This window comes from Geospiza fortis, unplaced genomic scaffold (genome assembly GCF_000277835.1).
Source record: "Geospiza fortis unplaced genomic scaffold, GeoFor_1.0 scaffold730, whole genome shotgun sequence".
Lineage (NCBI taxonomy): Eukaryota > Metazoa > Chordata > Aves > Passeriformes > Thraupidae > Geospiza > Geospiza fortis.
In genome coordinates this window covers 1,465,278-1,488,376 of record NW_005054458.1, presented here as the reverse complement: position 1 = coordinate 1,488,376, position 23,099 = coordinate 1,465,278, and the positions used below count along the sequence as shown (strand labels likewise).

General features: G+C 39.2%; 1 protein-coding gene across 4 annotated transcripts in view; it reads right to left on the bottom strand.

Annotated features, from left to right (window-relative positions):
- Positions 1–23,099, bottom strand: part of CTBP1 (C-terminal binding protein 1) — a 231,513-nt gene that overhangs the window by 39,532 nt on the left and 168,882 nt on the right. The window contains exons 1-2 of one of the 4 annotated variants that reach the window (XM_031062715.1): positions 3,078–3,155; positions 1,428–1,644 (exon numbers count right to left, since the gene is read on the bottom strand). The exons of 2 other annotated variants lie outside the window; for them this stretch is intronic. In XM_031062715.1, coding sequence (XP_030918575.1) covers positions 1,428–1,434 — 7 coding nt within the window. In that variant the 5' untranslated portion in view covers positions 1,435–1,644; positions 3,078–3,155. Of the gene's footprint in view, positions 1–1,427; positions 1,645–3,077; positions 3,156–23,099 lie in introns of those variants that run through there. One more of the 4 variants, XM_031062714.1, reaches the window with a different exon arrangement.

Genomic DNA, 23,099 nt, shown 5'->3' with positions numbered 1-23,099 from the left:
TACTGTGGTACAGGACACAAACACTAGAATATATAACATAAAAATACTTAAGTTATTAGTGGAACAATTCTATCATTTGATGGGGATTTAATTATAAAACTCCACATTAAATTTACTTAAAAACATCCTAGGATAAAGCATGTTATAGACGGCTCACACTTTTTAAAAACAGTATATATAACAGCATTAATAAAATGCAATTATATCTAGAAACAAATGCAAAAATGACATTGCAAGACCTCTTCATTTTGCTTAGAGTGACTGTGCTCACTCAACAACTGAAATGTCATGGTCTTGTCAGTACAGCAAAGCCAGAACTTCAATAACAAGTCTGAATGCTAGCTAAAATAAAATTTAAAAAACAAAGAACCTGGATACTAAATTTGTTGCAGATTAATTAGGAAAAATATGATTCCCTCAGAGCTACAACTAAAGCACCTCTGTCAGAGCAAATAGTCCAAACTGAAAAAAGTAGATGAGATTAAAAACTCTCACTTCAAAGAAACACTTTTCTGACTAGAGCTAGCTCAAAAAATCGTGAAATGTTACAGCACTAAACAGAGCCCTTTTAGATAATGATTTCTCTAAAACACATAAAGGTGTGGTCTGGTTTTCCCCTCACACCAGTATATCTAAGATTTCAACCAAGTTACTTGCGCAACATTGATGCTAAGGGGAATGCCAGGGCAAGCCCCAAAGCACAGGAACAGAATCAAAAAAACCCCAGAAGGAGAAACCCTCTCTGAGAGATTTTAAGGCTTTGCTAAGAATCCTCAGAACTCAAATACATCCAGTGACCTTGACCACAAAAACCCTACAAACCTTTGCTTGCTAAAATCCTTTCTGAACTTCAGCACAGACTTCCTGTTGCAGAATCTTTCTGCCTAAATCTCCTGCCCCTGAATGGCAGGCAGTAATTCCCATTGCAGTTAACTTACAGGAACTTCATCCCAGTGGCACTCCCTATTTAAAGTTCCCATTTGGGAAGACATGGCTTCATTATGAATCAGAACCTTTGGAACAAAAAGCTTCCTCTTCCAGCGTTTAGATACATTCTGCCTGGTTTTTATCTGGGAATGTCACACTGCACTGTGCCCTTGGCTTTGCAGGGGACCCTCAGAGAGGCAGCAGAAAGCAATGTGGATTTAAGAGCAGTGTTTTCCATGCCTGCATTTACTGTGAATAATGCAACTCTGTGCCAGAGAGAAGTAACCGCAAAGTGGTCAAAAGTGACATTCAACACAACAAATGTGAAACTGATTTAAAAAATAATTTCACTTAGCTGGTTTATTTAAAAGTATTATGGTATAGCACTTCACATTACACAGATAAAAATTATACCATCCACCCCCACATCCTGTAACCTTTGTTATGGGAAAATAATCTTAGTTTATCCTAACTCAAGACTTTCAGGAACCCCTACCAACCTGACATTTCTTAATCTGAGCTTGATTTCCAGGATCATGAATTCGATTTCTCAATGCTTTACAATCTTCAGTATTCTGAGGCAAAATAGCAGCCTGTCATTCCATCCTCATTTCCATGTCTTTAATTTTTCTTGCAGCCTCCTGTAATCTTGAACCAAAGCTTTTATACTTCTTATCCACTGCAACCTCTGTAGCCTGGATGGTGTTCAAATTTTTACTAAAAATTAAACACAAACAATACATTAAAACAACGTTAAGGGTCTGACTCGTGCTCACAGAAGGCAGGAAACTCAAAATTAAAGCTTCTCACTGCATCTGTACCCTTCCCCCTATGGCTGCTGGCTTTCCACAACACCTGCTGTGCTGCCACTGGCCATTAACATTCCAGGCAAACCAGTGGAGTGTTAAGACACACAGTGCACCTTGCTCAGGACAGCAGGTGTATTGTAAATACACCTACCTGCAATGGTGGGCACCACTCACATGGCCAAGGCTGTGCCTGGGTGAGCAGGGATCCAGGGATAGTGCATGATCTCCAAAATCCCCCTGCTGGAGGGCCAAGCACTCCAGTGGGTACCAGAGATGGAGTGAGAAGCCTTAACTCTGAACTTGATGGTTTTGCTGGGTGTAAGTCAGGCCCTTAAGGTTATCTAAATGTATTAAAGAAAAAACCTAACACTTTCCTAACAGCTCTAATCCAGCTGTTAGTCTGGGGTTTCTGCCCTGCCCCCATGTGGAAAAAATCTGGTGAGGAAGCTCTTATCCCAGTAACAGCTACTGTGCCAGTGGCTGCTGGGTTTTTTCTAAATTAATACCAGGTATAAGGTGCAGAGACAGAGCAGCTGTCCTCAGGCAGCAGCTATTCACCATGTGGCTCACAGCACAGTGCCTTTGCACAGCTGCAGTCTGGAAAAAACCTATCAAAACCTTATTCTAGTCCAGCTCTTATGGAAATAAACTTGGGAATTGAAAAACCAGTTTTCAGCTGCAGAACCTGAGAGGAGGCCAGCCTTGTGCACAACTGACTGTGGGTCACAGAAACAAGGGGATTAATGAGCTCACCATGCAGCTTTGCAACCAAAACAGGAGTGGAAGGGCTGTGAATTATTTTACCTCTACACCTTTGAGAGCATGGGACTTAAAGGTGATCAGACCAACCTGAGCACAAGATGTATTTTTCTAAAGTGGGAAGAAGTTACCTAAGCAGGGTAGTGTTCCCTTCTCTCCCAAATCCAAGCTGCATCTCCTGCTCCTCAAGCAAAGGGGCATTGTTTGTGCTACCCTCCAAGGGGGAAGAAGCCAATGCCACTGGCATACTCAGGACTGCAGGGTAAGAAAGCTCTCCCTGACATAATCCAGGCTGTTAAAATGTGTTTCATTTTTCATAGAAACAACTTTTTATGGTACAAACTGACAGTAATTGAAGCAATCACTTTGCCCAAATACCAGAGATCTCAAAGTCAGCTGCCACGGTTTACTGACATCAGAAAACGTACTACAATGCAAAGCTATCAAGATTAATAACAACGTAATTTTCACATTTTTCTACTGCTGATTAACTTAACATCATTAGGCTGAAGAGTGTCTCACATAAGGCACACGTTAAAATAAAGGACACTGTCAGATTTGTAGGCCCAAAACTTGACCTACCTTTAATTTCTTTAAATCTGTTTGCAAAGTCCATGTAATTCTTTAAATGTGTTTTTCTTTTTTCAAAAGAAATGCTTCAATTCTTTTTTCTGAAAAATACATCAATGCCAAAAAGCACAACACTTATCAATAACCCTATAATCACAAACAGGAACATGAAATGGAGGAGAGCAGCCTGGCAAGAGAGTTTTCCTGTCACTGGGGATTCTTACAAGTGTAAAGATTAAATAAGGAAGAAAAATCCCTTGACAATATCCTTTTCAAAGAATTTGTGGTAAAAAACTTCCTTTATACATTGTAAAACATCAAAGTGATTTACCTTTTTAACAAAATGCAAACTACTGAAAAATCTCATCAATATTTACAAAAACAAGACCTGAAAATGACAGGTTGGACATTCAACTAATTTATAGTCTTGCACATGTATAATGAGACTAACCCCCTTTGGCATTTACCTTTATTTTATATTCTTACCTAGGTGTAAATTCAGTGAGAGCTGTCACTTATTTGCCATAAACCCTCACAAAAATTTGCATTATTTTCAAAAAATAAATGCTAATATTAATTCAAGGAAAGAATGAATTGTCAAAACAAAAAATATCCTCCTCATAACATGAACACAGAAGCTGTTATGAATTACATTTGGCAATATGCACTATTAAAATTCCTAGAAACCCCATACTTAAAAAACATATTTTAAGGTTTTTGACCTATCATGCATTTTTACATCTTGGACTGTTTTGGCAGGCTCATTGTTTTGTGCACCAGGAACTCAAGTTCAAGATATTGAGATTCAAGGTATAGCAAAACTCTAAGAGCAGTCAATTAGAAATTTAAAATACAGGTACAAGGATCAGAGAAAAGGATGCAAGAAAAGAAAAGAACATTTATCATCCTTCAGTATTGTGGTATTCAGCATATTTAGATGCTGAATATGCAACACAAAAATTTCATGATTCCACCAGAATCTGAGCCAACTCTTTTTGCTGCTGCCTTCAAGATGAGCAGGATGCAATTTCCTATGATTTGGGATGCAGGATTGGAGGGACGCACAGGGGAGAATACTTTAAAATAAGGAACACCAACGAGGGACAAAAAAGTGACAGCCACCCTCAGAAGACAGAATTATGCAGCAGATTAAATTTCATTTCCTTCTTTTCTCATCTCATTTAATGGTTCTAAGTATATTTCTTAAGATTTTAGGAACCTGCTGCAAGGCTTATTAAAATTTAGAGGAACAATCCCAAACTGATTTTGAAAGTAACAAGATGGACTTCACAGTACACATGCAAAAGCAAACTGAGCAGAAGCTGCACTTAAAGCTTGTGTGCAGCCCCTGGGGAAATCCCCAGGGCTCAGAGGTTAGTGCTGAGCACACTGGGACTTTACTGGAAGCATACAGTGGATGAATACTGCTGCTATCTATGCTTTTTATTTACCTGAACTCAGTAAGAACAAGTCATCTTCCTTCTTTTCTTTTTAATTTGCAGGAGACCAAGAAAAATACAAGTGGTTTCCTGTGCTGTGTTGACCCACTGATGTGCAGAGCAGTCACACCCAGCTGTATCCTCCTGTTAACTGTGAAGGTTGAAATGCACCCAGAGCTCTGCAGGACACTCCCAGCTCCCTCCCTGACACTGCATGTACGCCCAACACCACCACTGTGTAATTACACCCTGATCCGCAGCCCTCCATGAGTGCAAGATTTCTGCACATTTCACTTCATTATTTCACTGCCTGTGAGAAATGAGCCTGGGCACCCAAGCAATCACTCCAGCACACAACACAACAGCCTCAGCACAAAGTATTCAAGACAACTCTCTTGCTTTATTTTCCATTTTGGTACAATCAAAACAGAATAAGCCAATGACTTCTGTTTAGAAAATTCCAAATTCCCCTGATGCTACTAGAACCTGAGTCATGATTCCTCATTACTGTACCATACTCACACAGCAAGTAAACTTGCCATTCTCAGGATATTATTCTGACAATCATGAGGACATGGGGTTTAGCTGTGTTTTTTAATAGTGACCCCTAACCAGTGGTTTTTTTTTTTTAATCTAGTAATTTTGCTCTTATTTGTCTAATATCTGTCAGTGTGCACACAAAATCCTAAGTGCCTGTCAAGGTACAAAAACACAAACATCCCACAAAGCACATCTTGAAAGTCTTTGATCAGAAATAATGTTCCGTTAAGGAGAAACAAAATAATCTGGCAACATTTTATATTACATATGTACTTCAAACATCAGTGTGAAGACTGGAAGTATTTCACATCTGTCAAAAAATTACTCAAATTACATATTTGGAGTATGCTGTAAAGATATGCCTAATCTTAACTAATACTTTTCAAAATAAGACTGAAAACAGTATGAATCACACCTATTTAATGTAAAATAAACAAGCAATAACAGCACTATGCACTATGGTAAAATGTTTTAATTTTCCACCATCATTTAAAAAGCAAAACAAATGACAATATTCAGTAACAACTATATCAAGTACCAAACACAGAAAGTCTAAGTATCTGCAATAAAACACATATAAAAAGCAGTGTTGCAGCAGTGCTGTTTTCAAGTAACAGATACATGAAAGCAAACTCCAGAGAAAGGCAAAACATTATAAAGGACTGAGCTCTCCTTGGATGTGCAACATCTCAGTGCCTGTGCACAGTGAGTATTGATCGGTTTCAAATATTTTTAGCTTTATTAAGTAATAAGTGAAAGAAGGGGAGGATAAACAAATTGGCAACAGCGCAGCTGGGCTAGTTTAGTTCCTTCACATCAATCTCAGCTTCTGAGAAATTCTGGCTAAGGCTGCCAGCTTCTGTTAGTTATTCCACAGGTTTTACAGTGACAGTGGAATGCCCCTGTCCACACACACTGTGGCAAAAGCCACAAAAAACTGCTTGGTCACTTACAGGAATCACTGCAGTGAACTTGGGGATGGGACCTGCAAATTAAGACCCAACGAACTTGAGAATTGTAACTCTCAGCAGCCACATCTGCCCACAACTATGGACATCAATCTCCCAGTTACTGATGGGGCAGCTTCTCCAAAATACAGAGCTGAAGGCATGAACCAAGCCTGCATTACAGACATTCCCACAATGCACCATATGCTGGGTATATATCAGAATATACCTCCACTTTCCCCTTCCCCCAGGACAGCGACCATGGAGCTGGTTGATTATGGCATCAGGAGGTTAACCCACCCTAACAAGCTTCCAAACCCCGGTTTAAAATACAACTGAGCTTATATTTCAGACCATAAATTTTATTGGTGGGTGGGTGTAACTTTAAAAAAAAAAAAAAGGCAGAAAATACCTGCTGGCAGAAACTGGAAAAACAATCTGTTTCAACAATTGCACTAGGAGCAGAATGATTAACTCCCTGAGCCATTCCAGTAACAATACAGATCATGCCAAGACTTACTAAAACACTTTCCACAGAAGAAGTGGTACTGGAAATCTTTAGAGCAATCCTGAGGATAAATAACACCAGACTAGACCAGGTTGGCAAAGGAGGGTTGTGCTGCACATGAAGTGCATCAGTGGCCCTTATCCTCACTCCTTTACCCATGTACTCAGTAGAAAGCATGCAACCACTGCCTTTCCATTTTAAATCAAGTTATCAGAACTAGCATCTTGGCTGTAGTTTTGATTAAAGTTCAGCAGCCACACAGTGTTAATTTAAAATGTAATTCCCTCAAGGAATGAGTCTTGATGTGCCCATGACATATGCATTTAAACTATGAAGGAAAAAAGAAGAGAACGAATTTTTTTTCCTCTCACCCAATAATGTTACTCTTACAGCAAGCTATTTTATTCCAGCAGGTTTGAGTTTTTGTTTGTTTTGCTTTACACCACTGCCTGAGCTGGAAATATTCTTTGAGAGAAAACACCACTTTTTAGCTTTGTCATTACAACTGCTTTCAGAGTATTAATTTCACATTATGATTTAAAGACACTGCCAAGAATTTATTACAACATAAAATTTCTGAATGTTGCCTGTATTAATGGCTATGCTCTCTGTGCTCTTCTCATATTTTAGATGCTGTACAGGAGTCTGAGAAAGAAACCAAATAATCCAAGTGGAGCCAACATCAAAGGCTTCCTTCATTCTGATCCCAAACACCAAAAGCAATTTCTCCAACAGTACACCTGTACTTTGCCCCAAGAACGTTAAACTATTACCTGAGACACTCCTTATTTTCCTTATCAAAAAGTCTGAAGATAAGCAAGTGTGGGGCCTGGGATAACCAAATTATTTCTACAAGGTTTACTTCTTTCTTAAGGTCAGGAGAACACACTCAGATGACACTAAAAATAACAGTATGGAAATGTTTTACATATTGAACACTGGCCAAGTTCTTTGTAACTCCCTAACTTTTTTTTTTTATTTTGGGAAAGCATCAAATGTGATACATTATCCTCTCAGCTGAACATCATGATGCTGTGTGTCAGCAATCTTTACAGTGAAACAACAACAACAAACAACAACAAAATACTGTGACTTGTTTAGGGATGGGGAGAAGGGAGGAAAGCTGGAAACTTTAGGGCAGACAGTTAAAAACTTTAAAAAAACAAATATACAAATATACAGTCGAGACTGCTAAGGTGAGCATATTTAAAACAGGACAATTCAACACAGTAGTAAGGAATCTGGTAAATAGGGATAATAAAATCCCTCAAGTTACACCTCATTATGTTCTTCTGAAAACCAAAGCAACTCTGACAAACACTGAACCTTTGCAAAGGGCTCCTTAAAGCTTTTTTCTCTCTCCCTTTCTGGTTCCTCCCACAGCCCCTGACCTCTGCTGTTCTCTGTCAATTAAGAAAATAGCTGATGATGATTACAAACTGGAGAACAGTGTAATAGTAAAACTGAGAAAATTTGGAGTATAGTGAAATCAAAATCCTGCACCTCCCATCCAGGGTCCTCTGCAGCTTAAATAATCAAACTTAAATAAATAGCTTTTTCTGAAAAGATACTCATTTTGAAGGTAAGCAAACAGGATGTATAAAAAATGACAAGCTCACTGAGAACCAGCCAGTAACAACAGTCCAAGTGCCAAATAAAAGAGGCAGTTTAAGGCAAAAGCCGGGTTTATGTTATCATGTTACATTTAATCATAATATAACCAAAGCACATGATGTAAGAGAGCTGTTCTACCGAGCTGTTCTTTAAGTAGAAATTTGAGTTTCAATTACAAAGGCTCTGGTCTCAACATCACAGTTAAAGCTGCACAGAAAAACAGTTCAAATTGGGAGTTATTTCCATGACTTGATGAGAGAAGCAAAATATTTCTTCCCACACATACCACATACTAAAGGGGTTTAGGGAAGGTTTTTGAACATTTAAAGATCTTACTGATGGTGAAAAGTCAGAAGTGTTTAAAAATGACCTATATTTGCATCTTTTTACTAGGCTTTATAGTTTCTTTTAGTCTCTGCAGTTTGACCATTTTCAACTTGAAAAGAGTCCGTTCACATGCACTGAAATGCTTTGCAGATAATTATAAATTTTTCAGGGCACAAATCATGTTCTGTCTCTGTAAATTGCATAAAACATTTATCAGTGCTAAAAAACATCAGTAACAGGGGAAGGATTATAAAAGGAATTATTGAATCCATTATTAAGAGTTAGAGAATCTTAAGGCAAAAGGGTACTCATCACTCTCGACATGGATTTCTTGCCACGTTCTCTCTCTGACTCTGTATTTTTGGTCTGATTGAGCGCTTGTATTTTGGAAAATGCATTCACTATTACATTTCTCTGTAAATACAATTAACATGACAGTTCATAGTTTTATTCTAGCCTGCGTGGTTTAGCATAAAAACAAACTTGCTCCAGCTCGTGGGGCCGCCAATGTGCAGGCAGAGACATTTACAAAATCTGCCCACGGCACATCTGTGCGTCACACAAATGTCATCTCCTCCTCTCCCAGTTGACAGCCTCAGACTTCTGCAGTGACACACTTCGTGAAAAACAGACAATTATAAAAAATGGACCTCTTCTGAAACAAAATATAGACTGACAACAGTTGGAGAAGCAATTAAATTGGTCTGGCTTCCGTTCGATCGGATGTAGAAAAAAAATCCCAAAATAAGAAAGCTTACTCTGATTTCTCTAGGTTTTTGAAACCAGAAACAGGAGGGATGGCAGTAGCAGGATAAACAGCAGCATGCTGAAAAGGCAGCAGGAACACTATTTCTGCAAGCCAACAGGAAACACATTACTTTGAATTTTATCAAAGATAATGATCACTGAGTTCATGCAAAGTAAACTTGAAACTCATTTGGTTGCTCAGAAAGTGGACAAGGCATAGGGAAAGATGCTGGAAAACGAGTTTAACTGCTTCCTACTGACTGTGATTTCTGAAAAATTGGGACAAAATGACAGCTGAGAGCTTACTCAGTGCAGTACAACAGCTATCAGATAACTCCCAGAAACCAAGAAACCATTATGACTGTTTTCCAGAACATCACAGAAGAATATGAAGCTTGAATCCTTGAACTTGGGATTGAGGCAGAGTGACAGGTGTTCATAACACATTATTTCCCCTATTTTCTGGATATAAAGGAAACCAAATTCATGCAGGTATATCACTGCAAGAGTAAAAAAACAGCAGTTATTACTTCTGCACCCTAACTTTGGTTACAGCCATGCTCCTTTCGCTTAGCAGGTATTTTGACAGCACAACAATTATTTCAGAAGAAACTGTAGCTTTTAAAACATTTTCATCGATCTTTTAATTCATTCTGTTCATCTGGGTTGGGACTGTCAACCCAGTTACAAAAAGAAGATGAAAAACAAGTGCTGAGAATAAAAAATGAAATCTGAAAAATAACTCTTTGTGATGAAAATTGTACATCCATGAGTAGCCCAGATGAGAGCCATTTATTTCATCTGCACTACAAACCAGATTAAAATAAGGTACATTCAACCAGTAACTAAACAGGTGCTGGCCAATGAAGTTAATGCTTTAAGAAGAAACTCCACCTGTGCTCTTTTTTTTTTGAATAATGAATAAGCCTGACTTCATTATGAAGTCTATACCATGACAATACATTGTGAAATGTGACCCTCAGGCTGAAATAAAATTCTCAAAATTCTCAATTTAATCAGAGCTATACATCCTTTAAAGCTTATGTTAAATGGTTCACATAAAGATAATTAAACTTTTAAGTCAAAAATATTTAAAGGACAACATAACTAGTAGCTTAATTCTCTGGGAGGTCTGACAAGGACCCACAGCAGAATATGGGAGAGCTTTCCAGCATATGGGAAGCCAGTGAGTAGTCTATCCACCTCTGGATAAATGAATTCTGTGAAATTCTGTGATTCTGTGAATTTGAGAAGGGACACCAGCCGCACTCAACATCTGGTTAAAGAATGAAAAATATGTAAGAAGAGGCTGTGCTGGTTACTGAAAGTTTAGTTCCAGAAAGAATATGAAAGAAGAGTTCAATCTTCACCAGAAACATTACAATTCAGTATAGGGATTAAGTGAATTAATAGTGGGAGTTTTATCCTCAGTGTGATTCTCTGCAGCCCTTCCTGGGCCAAGAGTGCCATCAGGCATTGCAAGGAGGGATGGGGAGGGAAAAATCAGTTTAGTACATCCTGTCACCAGTTACTCTACAGTACACCAAGACTGCTGTGGGACCCATTTTCTCTTTCAACAGATGTGTTGAGAGAATGAGGGTGGGGGCTTGAAGGGAGGAAGGAATGGTTTTACTCTGTATGATGAGACACTGTCACACAGGAAGCACCAAGGCCCAGTGTGAAACTTCTTTTCACAGCTGCATTATGATTAGTGAAAAATCTGGTCTGTAAACTGCAGTAAAAAGCCCTCATCTGCTGTACCCAAGTCTCTCAACCTCCAAGAAAACCACTGGCAAGTAACTACAAGAACAGTTTTGGTAGAAGAGTTTGGCATGAAGCTAAATCTTTCTTTTCCACCAAAGTTATGCAAAGAAAATATGAAATGCAAAAATATGGGGATTGCACCTACAGGGATTGGTTTTCTTTGTTTTACAGTTATATTTTTTTAACTGTCCAGAGGGAATGAACAATATGGTTGCTGAGTAATGCCATGACACTTGTAACATAGGACAAGTGGCATGAACAAAGTATTTCTAACCTGCAGGTGTGCAGTGCTTTCACTGAAATTTGTTAAATGCTGCACAGACTTTTGGCTTTGAAATGGAAGAGTGTGTATTTTAACTCAGAGAATAAAGAAAAAGCAGTTTAGCACTACACCCAAACAGGCCAGATGAACTGATTGTTTATTAAACGTGTAAAATGGAGTTATGAGCAGCACCAATTGAATTTATTTGTTTTGCACACTCCCTAATAAATGGTTAGCGAAACAAAGTGTCTGAAGCCTGGAACAGGATGGAGAAGAATGAGCCAAAGTACATGAATTCAAATCTTATTTTTATTCTGCATATCCAATCTGTACAAAGCTTTTCACACAAAGGTCTGGAGCTGTTAGGAATGAGATTAAATCTCATCCTAAAGAACTTGAAAGCAACTACACTGGAAACAAAAATTCTGCAACTGCTTGTAGCAGATCTTAAATTACATAGTTACCAATAGTTAAAACAGTATTTATTCAGATAGAGCTCCAAATCTCTATAAATAATAGCCTAACTACTCTCTGTGAAGATGTGTGACAGACCTGTTTTTTCTCCAAGCAGCAGTTACTGCAGGACACCATCACAGCACCATGAATACTGCTCCATTAACTATAAAAGAAGCCCAGAATGTGACTTTTGCCAGTATCGAGGTATTTCAGGAACTTCAAACTCCACTAACTAAAAATCACAAAACATTAATGAAATTATTCCCTTACTTTTGTCAGTACTGATCAAAGCAAACTGATTAACTTTTTTCCTAGTGAAATGCAGTGAACTCTTAAACAGGACACTCTGCCAATAATAATAAAAAAATAAAGAGCAATGTCAATAAATACATTAATGAAATGAAAATTAGGTGGTGTCATTTTGTCTTATTAAGTGTTGGGTACTTTCTGAGCTTAAACTAAATTTTGGTGGTAGTCTTTGTTTCACTGATTCTGCCAATTCTTATGTATAAAAAAACCTTATATGAAGTACTGTCTTTCTAATACAGTGCACATGATGCAGTTTGTTTTTTTCTTCCTTTAACAGTACATTTTTCCCTGTAAGACAGAAGGCGAGATAATTTTTATTGCATTGGAAAGCATGCACGTATTAATGGTGGGGAATGATGAGGAACATAAATAGTTTCCATTTTCACATTCAAAAACAAGTACCTGCAAATTAATGCTAAAAGCAGCTGGTCTATAAAGGAGCCCTGTTTCCATGCCAACTGATAACAGAAAGACATATAATTCAACAAAAAAAATGAATAACCTACTAAACAAGAAAATAAAGAGCAAGTAGAAGGGCTGGAAATCAAGATTCTGACCATACCTAACTATTTTACAAGAACAGCAAAGAACACAACAATTAAATTGCAATTTAAGATATGAATGGTGTGCAGCTAATGGCACTTCATCATTACAATACTTCTAAAACCTGTCAGTCTCCAGCGAAGAAAAACAGGATCCAGAACACTTCTATTAAGAAGGAGGGAACATTTGTACAATTCTTATGGAGGTTTCATATGAAAGCAGCAAGTACCTTTCAGTGCACATCTTTCATTAGCATTTTCATTTTTTGTCCTTAAGGCCTCGCTTTGCACCTCACTCACAGACTTGTTCTGGGGTCCTGCAATCAGTCAGCAGAGCTGGTTGCAAAGAGAGGCTGCTGCTACCTGAGTGTTCATTGCAGAATCAGGGACATGAGAAATGACCAGATATGTATCTGCACACAAGCAGCTCACATGGCCATGTGCATGTATTTATCTGATGTAATTAAATTTTTCTATGTGTATGAGCAAAATTCAGCTTCACAGCTGATAAAACTGTGCTACCACTAATAGTATTACAGCAAACAAGGAAGTTCATAAAGTTCATAAATAAAATCACGGGATATTCAGTCCACACATGTCAATTTTTACAGGGACAAACCAGACTTTAAAATTTAAGCAAGGAAACTTAGAAATACTGAACTGACAAAAATGCTACTGATCTAAATATAACCAGTTCCAACATACTGACATTTACACTGAATAAAACCAGCAGTTTGAGTATATGTTCTTTAAACATCAAGAAATAAATAACCCCAACTAAAAGGTCCATAAACCCTGTGTTCTAAATGAATACAAACTGAAGGCAGGACAATAAATTGATGTTTCTTAGTACATCTTTATTTTATCAGGCAACAGTGCTTTTCTTCGTATTTAGCACTTAAAAACATATTAAAAGTCATTAGAGGTTTAAAACAGATAAAAATTATGGTTACAGAACTGAAAGTTGGAAAAAACACCACTAATGGATTTCAGTCCATTTGAATTTTACTGTTTTGTCGCTTTCTGCATAAGTAGAGAATAGAAAATTACAAGTGCTTGTATCCACCCAACTGACTTCATATCTGTGTGAACACAGAGGTTGTTACATGACAATGGGCCTAACACTGCATGGAAAAATGCAAAGTTCACAGAAAATGATCTTTAGTTTCATTTACGAGCCTCAGTCTGCGTAGGGACTTCAATGACATCAGTGGATGAAAGAAAATAATTATACAGCCATGTTCCAGCTTATCCAGATAGCATGAAAGATTAAGGGTTTCACAGACTTTCTTCTTCCGTCTATTCAGAATTTACTAAGAACTGAATTTTTAGATGTGACAGTTGCTTGCTGCCCTTTTAAACAGGCATTGATTTTTCTAGGAAAAGCTTTGCCCTTTAAGGGTAATAAGTATGTGTATTCTAGTAGAAAAGATCTAAGCTAAAAAGTTTTTAAGTCACAAAGATTTATTTTTTTTCATAAAACCCATGCTTCCATCACAGCTCAGAAAACTATACAGTAAGCATTCAGCATCCTGGAAATTTTTTAGGTCTCACTACCTTTCTCCAAACTTTCCCTAAGGTTGGCCATGGCCAACTGACTGCATTTCTGCCATTCTTGTACAAGCTGAAAATTGAAGATTCAGCTGTGTAGAGGGGCCAGGATTTCTGCACCTTGCTTCATGTATAAACTACTGCTTTTAGGCTTATATACTAAATTCCTGTGTGGGATCCCTATAGAAAAAAAAAAAAGAAAAATCTACACACAGGCCCAAGACACTGACTTTCCCAACTGATTAAACTCCATATGTAAAGTCATGTACATCGCAATTACTTTTCTGGCATTCCAACTCTTCAGAAATCCCTGAAGTACAAAGATATGAATTCCAACAGGGAAAAATGTATTTTAATAAATCCCTATCAATGTGTTATATTACAGAAGTTACAAAACAGCAGCAGCAACTAAAAGCTGCCTGTGCTGGGGCTGGCTGACAATACTTGCACTCCCAGCTCCACGCTTCCCTGACAATTAATTCCTGCTATGTTTTGGAAGGACTAGGAGTGACAAAGCTGAGTAAGATGAAAGGTCAGTTCAGCTTCTCACACCTTCACCTCTTTTTATCTATTGTCAAAGAATCTCTTCTGTTCTACAAACACCTTTCTATTTTTTGGAGCCTTCTGAAAGTCAGTTTTATACTGATGACATCGTTTCACTACCATGGATGAAATCATCCACAGAGCGCACAGATTTTTCACACAGCACTGCCTTGGGCAAGATCTTAAAAGGCAACAGAGCAGAAGAGTCCATGTTATTTAAATATGAAGAGAAGAACAATAATGAAATAAAGAAAAAAATAAATCATTTTCAACAGCAACAACTGGAAGGGCAAACAGCAACAATTTCATGTTCGGCAGCACTTCTTAGCCTTGGCCAGCACTGTCTGTTTATATAACTGAAAGAAAGAATGCTGCCCTGAACTTGCCCATTATCCCACAGAAAAGGTATTGTGGGAATGTTAGCTTTTACCTGGCTAACTTCCAGATGCTGGCAGAAAAAACCACCCTTTTAAAATTTCAGTCGACTGAAAAATACTTGACATTTTTCACATTTTACAATTATTCCAAGTTATGTATAAATTAACATAGGCCTTGAACTAAATCCATGTAAAATGCTCATAGTAAGATGATGGACTGCTGTGCAAAAGAAGGAATTGAGGGGTCTCAGAGCCAAATCAAACAGCCAGTACTGCATTACTCAAACCACAGCAGCTTTGCTGAAAGCAGGTACATTTCTAGAATAGCAGAAATGTTTGCAATGTCCATAAGAGTACTTGCTGGACAATGAGAGCAGAACTAAAAAAACGTGCCATCCCAATTTCAGGAACACAGCCTGCTGCTGTGAAGCCCAGCTGGCAATGTGTGACCAAGATGTTGTTTGAACCCTGCATTCCGTCATACAGGTAACAAGAGATAAATGCATCTTGCTATGCATCTAATATCTGCATGGGACCCACAACAGAAACTGCAACACAGAAAAATCATAGAATCATTTAGACTGGAAAATACCTCCAAGATCATGAAGTGCAACCTGACACTGCCAAGGCCATCACTAAACAAGGTCTCAAGTGCCACATCTACAGGTCTTTTAAGTATCTCCAAGGACAGTGCCTCTACCACTGCCCTGGGCAGCCTTTTTAATTGCTTGACAATCCTTTCTGTGAAGGATTTTTTTCCCAATATCCAGTCTAAATCTTATAATGTAGGTGTAAAGATAAGTAAGATCTCACCTCCTTTTCTCCGGGATAAACAATTGGACACACTTCAGCACCACAATGTATTTTTTGTAGTGATGGGCCCACAGAAACCCGGGATTCAAGGTGTGGCTTCACCAGGGCTGAGCACAGAGGGACAATCAGTGCCCTGGTCCTGCTGGCCACACTACTGCTGACACAGCCCAGGATGCCACCGGCCTTCTTGGCCACCCGGCAACACTGTGGCTCATGCTCAGCCGCCCTTAACCAGAACCCCCAGGTCCTTTCCACCCACTCTGCTCCCAGCCTGGAGCTGCAGGGGGTTATTGTGACCCAAGGGGAGGACCTGGCTCTTGGCCTTCTTGAACCTCAGGCTCACTGATCCATCCTGCCCAGATCCCTTGTGTCCTCCAGCAGGTCAACACTCACACCCAACGCAGTGTCATCTGCAGAGTGCCCTCAATCCCCTCACCCATCAATAAGAATATTAAATGGAACTGGAGAGAACCAAAGCACAGTAACTGTGGACTTGAGAAGACCCCAACAAAAAATGAGCAAAAATCCCCTTTCTGTTTTAAACAGAAGGCATTTTTCTTGCTCTTTTCCATCTGGCACTTCAAGTAGCTGTCTTTACTCAACAGTCATCTTGAAGTTTTTAATAAGTCGTACAATGTGCAAACTCAAACTGAAAGAAATTATCCCTTACTTCTTCTCTTCCAAAGTTCAACTGTTAAGTAAAAATAGCTCCCAATCATGTCTCTGCTTTGCATCCCAGCAGGAGCAAGGGTACTCAGTGGTGACAGACCATTCCATATTCCAGTGCACAGCACATGGAGCTGCAGCCTCCTCACTCACCAGAACTCTGCTGGTTCATTTGCATGTGTGTCCTGTCAAGCTAATTGGCAAAATACAACTTCCCCATTCAAATTTACAGGAGGGGTTTTTGCTGTTTGAAGAGGAAGAGCTTTAATGGTGGAAATTACATTTTTAATTTGGAGAAAGCAAGCCCTTCAGTCACAGTGGAATGTTTTGCACAGCATTGTGTTCAGTCAAGCCACAGGTTGTGTTTTTAGTAAGTGCATTTACCTTAAGCCACTTCACAAATGAAAGCTCACTGCTCCCAAACTGTTTCTGTGTAGTAAAACAAGACACAAAAAGATTGACCAAGCACCTACTCAAGAGCACCATTAACTAAAGAATCCTACTCTAATTTGATGCCATGTCCAATAGATCCCAAAGTGCTTTCCCATGTAAGTTCACCATCACTGGCATGCACAGAATGCAGGGTGGGATGGGGCACAGAAAAATTAAGTGAATTATCCCAGGTCACTTCTGAGGCTTCTCACAAATGTGACAGAACCACCATGAACATCTGGGCCATTCCACAGCAACATGGGACATCTGCTACCACTGCCATCTCTGCTCCCCCTTTCTCTTCCAATTCCTCTGGCAATAACTAGACCACATTTGCCCTGAAAGTCAGTACCTACATTTGACTTCAGTGGTCAACTAAGATTTTTAGTAACCAGAAACTTCTTCCACAAGAAAACAAACAAACAAACAAACAAAAACAAAAAACACCAAAAAAAAACCCAAAAAAACCCCCCAAACAACAACAAAAAAAACTTCAGGAAGGTGACTCGGTTCTCATGTAGGACATTAAATTCCTAACATAGGTCCTTCAGTGATGTTCCTTTTATAGAGAGGCACAAATCCCACACAAAGCAGCTGTATTTATGCTCAAGTGTGCTTCAAAACTAGAACACACATGTCTAACAATGTCATTGCAAAGTACAAAGTAATTTGGTTTTCCTGATTCCTAAATATCGTAATGCAAATGTGAAATAAGCTTAGTACACTTAGTCTCACTTTACTTACTTAAAAAAGAGTTCAAACAGGCTTGCACTACCTAAACTAACTCGATTTAAAATCACACTTAAGTAAATGCAAGCTGTTTCCCAGGTATTATATGGCTTATTCACTCCTTTCACTATGCACTCCTGTGATCAAAGACATCTTAGATGTAACAGGTGAGGTTATTTACTATTTATAAAAACAACCACTGTTTAATATTCTTTTTAGAATTAGTCTTCTAAAATGAAAACTAATTTTTATTAATTCTCTTTGAAAATCTGAGAGAGAAGTAGATGATTTTGACATCGTTTTTTCCTGCACAAAAAAAGAAAAATCCCCTTCTGCCAATAAATCTTTAGGGCACTTCAATAGCTGCTGAAATTGTGTAAATACTTCAGAATATTCATCATTTCTATGAAAGAATATCCCCAGGACAGCAAAAAACCGCAAATTTAATTTTCAATTTCTTGGGAGTTTTTTTTTTTTCCCTGACTGTGGGTCTAAGAAAATAGTTTCTATTTCTGTATTTGTTAACAGATTTTCTTTTAATGTATTTTTTTTAAACAAAGCCACAAAGCTCAGAAAAATCACTAATAGAATTTGACAGACTCAAAAAACAGTTCAGATGGAAGATGGTAGCAAAGTTATGAAAATCAATGCAAAAACTGCAATATTTACAGTACTTCAAGTTCTCAATTACTGGCTCCATGCAAGACACTCTTTTGTACTTTCTTAATTCAGAGGACTAAGAAAATAAGACTCATGATTTTGGAGAGTTCCCATAATCCTGAGTCTTTCAAATGAGTGGCAGAACTCGTTCCTCAACTGCAAGTAAGGAAACAAACCAATCTTTGAACAACATTTTGGTAGAAGTGTTATCCTGCAATAACTCAGGTTTAGTGTGCAGGATGCAGCCAGAATCCTTTCGATTTGTGAGCCCACTCCAACTCCCATCAATACCAACCAGCAGCTGAATAATTCAATGTCCTGCAGGATCCAAATCTGTTAAGACAGGAAAAGTTGTGCCTGCAGCTTGCTGTTCTCCTAATTCCTACTAAAAACCTTTTCTATTTCTTTCTCTAAGGAGATGGTTCTCACTGCTGAATACACAATGCTGGTTTTAAATTTTAGATGGCTGCAGGGTGGTCACAAGACAAATGCCAAGAATATTTGCACACCTCTCTATTTACAGTAAGAAGGAAAATCATCTGGATTCAAAACACAAGATCTTTTGAACAAAGACATGGTAAGACAGAGCCTCGAACACAAGTCTGCCAAATACAAACAACATACATAACCAGACCCAAAAGGCAATGTATTGTGAAACCTTTCAAAACCATACAATGCTATAGGAATTAAGTAAACTTCAAACTCCCCTGCAATACTCTCGTCATAGCTAATTTGTGATTTCCTGTACGCTCGGTACTAACAGCACAATGGAGCCTCTATTGTGGGCCTCCTCCCACAAGCTTTTAAAAAATGCAAGACATTCTTTTTATCTAGACTGGCGTGGCTAAAATACATCGAGCTTTACACAGATAAAAGGTCATTTTAGACGCTGCTTCTGTTCATAAAACTAAAAAATAAAAATGTGGTGCCTGGTGGTGCTGAGTTTAAAGTTCACAAAGGAGCAGTGCTGTGGTGGCTGAACTGCTGACCACAGATCTCAGACAGGGCAGATGAAGGAAGCCACTTTAGTTTTAGGGTAACAAGAGAAGATTCCACATTGAGAACTCTGCAAATTCAACACAATTCAAATCAGCTTTGAGAGTCTCACAGGAGCTGAAAAAAATAATGAAAATTTACAGAATTCATGGGATAAAGAAACTGCAGTATTCACTGCAAATCTTGATTGAGAGTGATAGTAGTAAGTCCTTTAGGTGCAAGTAACAAGTTTATGGAGGTATTAAAAATTGATATTGCATACTTTTTATCTTAAAGGATCCTGAAAGCTAACATAAGCCAAGCAAAATGAACAAGACTTTCTGCTGGTAGCAGAAATGAAAGACAATAATCCTGGCACAGGACAGGCTGAGAAAAAAGCACAACCAGCATAGACAGTATGCAGACAGAGTATGCAGACAGAGTATGCAGGAGAGAATTTGATGGGGACACAAAATAAAACCTAAAATGCTGCAGTGGCTTTGATCAGCACCTTAATGACCTTTCTTAGTCAAAAAATAATGTGTTAAAATGGAATTAGCTGCCCAGTTCCAGTCAGCATGGGAACGCACACACAGAATACTGAATTACTCAAGATCACTTCTCAGTAACCCTGATTATATGAATGGGAAAATCAACGACATGAGAAAGGCTGTGATACACATTAATGCTGTTCACTGAAGCACCAGACACACATTAAGATGGTTGGTAGACCACAAATGTGAAAACGCTCATTACCCAGTTGAAAATAAACAGTTTAACATATCTGGTACAACACATTAAAGCGAAAAAATATTTAAGCATCAGTTTAAGAGTTTGGAGACTGGCTTGTGGTTATCTCTGCTAAACACTTTTGTCCTGCATGACTCTGCAAAGACTGAAGCTACGCACTCAGCAAGAGACAAACTGGCTGCAACCATCTAATGAAATTTGACTCATCTGGGAATTTTGATGAACTGCCCCACACCACTGTTTCTGCTAAGCCATACATTTTCTTTGCAGGATTGAGAGTGCTGCAAATATGCAAAAAGCAACATCAATTTTGGACTGTTTGGCTTAAAAATAGAAGGTTAATTCTGAAAATCCATATTCAGGTAAAAATACCACAGAAGCTGATGGAAACTTTGCAATTATAAATTAAAGGCACAGGGATCTGCATCAATGGCACAGTCATTACCGTCTGTCAGCCCCCAGCAGCACCTCTTGCTGACTGTAAGTCTGACTAAGAGCTGCCTGGGGCAGTTCTCTCTTCCTCCAAACCCTCCTGCACATCAGCCCAATCCAACTGGAGAGCACACATCCTGGTACAGCTCCTTTCTGGCTCATTCTCCCAACTTCTGACTCACCCAAGCGCTATGATGACATTTTGCAGAGTGAAAGAAATCTATGTGTAGCAGCAGATGATGAAAATCCCCTGCAGTGCTGCTTCTCTCCTGGCTCTTTTCTGAGCTCTGCCTGGCCAGTGCACTGTCTGAGCACGCTGCAGGACAGCCCACTGGCCATTCCCCTGCCTGGCCAGGCACACGGTGCATGCTCCTGCCAGAGGACAGGAACACAGCTTGATGGGAATGCAGCAGGGACAGCCTCAGAGACTCCCACTTGCCATTCCTGCTGTCATCACATGGCAGCCACGGGCTAATTTTCCTATTGATCATGTTTGGAGGGTGGGAGAGAAGAACAATCTGCCACATGGCAGCAGCAACAGCAGCGAGCCCAGCTTCCAGAGGCCCTGCCATGAGCAAAACTGAAAGCAGGACCACTCTCTCTTCTGCTGCCTCAAGAGCTCAGTGTTCCTAGATCACTATCTGCTGTGGTTAGACCCTGCCCTGACTGCCCAACAACCTGTGGGTGAGAGTCTAGTCCCTTCTGCACATCCCAGACACATTCAGGTAAATGTGCACAACACTGGGCTGCCCACTGAGGCTTCCCCCACTGCAGACACTCCTCACCTCAGAAGGTCACACGTGAACCAAGCACAGAAGGTGCCAAAGCAACGCCTGCTCTGAAAGGCAGCAGAAGTTGTGCTCTTGTCATGTTCTGCACGGCAGTGTGAGAATTCATTGGTATTAAAGCTTTCAGCACATCCTGCCAGGACAGAACTCCCACTCCCCTCATCACAGGGTGTGCCTATATCCCACAGCAGAAGATGGAATCTATCAAAAAACACTGGTGCTGTTCAGGAAGACCATTAGAGCACATCCAACAATACAGAGTTTGGACTGCACACAGCAATCTGGAACTGTGACTCAAGTCAAGTAAAAAATGTTTCCCTGCTTCCTTCCTTTTTTTTTTTTTTTGTGAGTTGGCATCAGAGCTCCCCTAAATAGACCAAAAGGAGAGGAGGGGTAACGTGGTGAGCTCTGGCACACAGGCAGAAAGCGTGAACAACTTTCACTGCAGACTTATGTAACTTTGCTGGTGGTGACACAACTCGCTGAAGGGTGGTTTAGGCACGGATAAGGGACATCCACTGACCTGTAAATAGAACTATTAAAATATGCCTTGAAATACCTCACGTAAAGCAGAATTATATAATCACATTGCCTTGTGCTTTAATACTGAAACAACAAAGGATTCATATGCAACAGAAATGAAAGCTTTCTATTAATACCTCAACTTCAGAATTAGAGAATTAGCTGAACAATTGTCCCCAGTCCCCAGGGCCAGCTTTTTCTGCTTTCTGCATAGGATCCCTTCTGGCTGACTGCCCTGGAAGGTATACTGCAAAGAAGTTTCTCTAAAAGCCCCTTGAAAAAGGCAGGTATAAAAAAAGATGAAAATGCAAGGATAAGCAACAGTCATCCAAAATAAATACCAGCAAGAAACATGCTATTGTATTAGCTACATTTAATTCAAAGAAAAAAATAAAAAAATCAAACAATGTCAATTTTCAATTATGTTGATTAGAAGCAAACTGGATAATTAGTAAATAGAATAATAACATAGGAAACATGATATGTTTGAAATGAAGTGACAAAAATATTCCAGAAGAGAGAACAAGCTAATTCATAATCTTCCTCAAAAATTAATTTCTCATTCTGCTATAGCAAACATAAACGCTTTGTTTTGCACATCAAAAAACAATTAACCTATTCATCTAAGGCACAGATGTTTTTCAGGAAAGGTTTTTTTGAGCAATTTTTTAAATTTGGTGTTTAATTTTACGTTGATTTTTTTAAAACTATTATTTAATTACTGCTGGAACACCCATAGGGGTAAAGACCCAGGTTAAGGCAGGCTTGCACCCCTGGGCTGTTTTTGGCAGCCAGAGCCTGAGGGTAGGGCTGGGGAATCCAGATCCAGATCCTCCCATCCTGACACACCACAGATTGCAGCTACTGGGTGGCACAAATTAGAGGAGCGCAGGGACTGTCTCCTGTTCCTCGAGGAACCAGAGAGGTCTTGGGTCATGTTCAAAAACAATCTGAAGTTTTTACCCATTTCAAGCACCAAATCAAAGCTGAACACCAAAGGGGCCCAAAAGCACCAAAAACGAGTCTAATCTGGGGACTCTCAGCACCTTTTTTGTGTCATGAACCATTTGGGATTCTCAGTCAATTTCCCCTCCCCACACCACACAAGGCCATACACCAGTTTCAGTCAGCCAACACTGGGATGCTGCCAGACTCCCAAAACACTCCTGACCATGTTAATCATTTGGGGAGATGGGCTGAGGATTACTGTGCACTGGAAAAGATCCTGTCCTAATCACAGCTCCTAATCTAAACTGGAAAAGATCCTGTCCTAATCACAGCTCAGAGATCCTGAACCACAACTGGAAGTGCCACCGCGTTTCTCCAGCTCTTCCAGAGGAA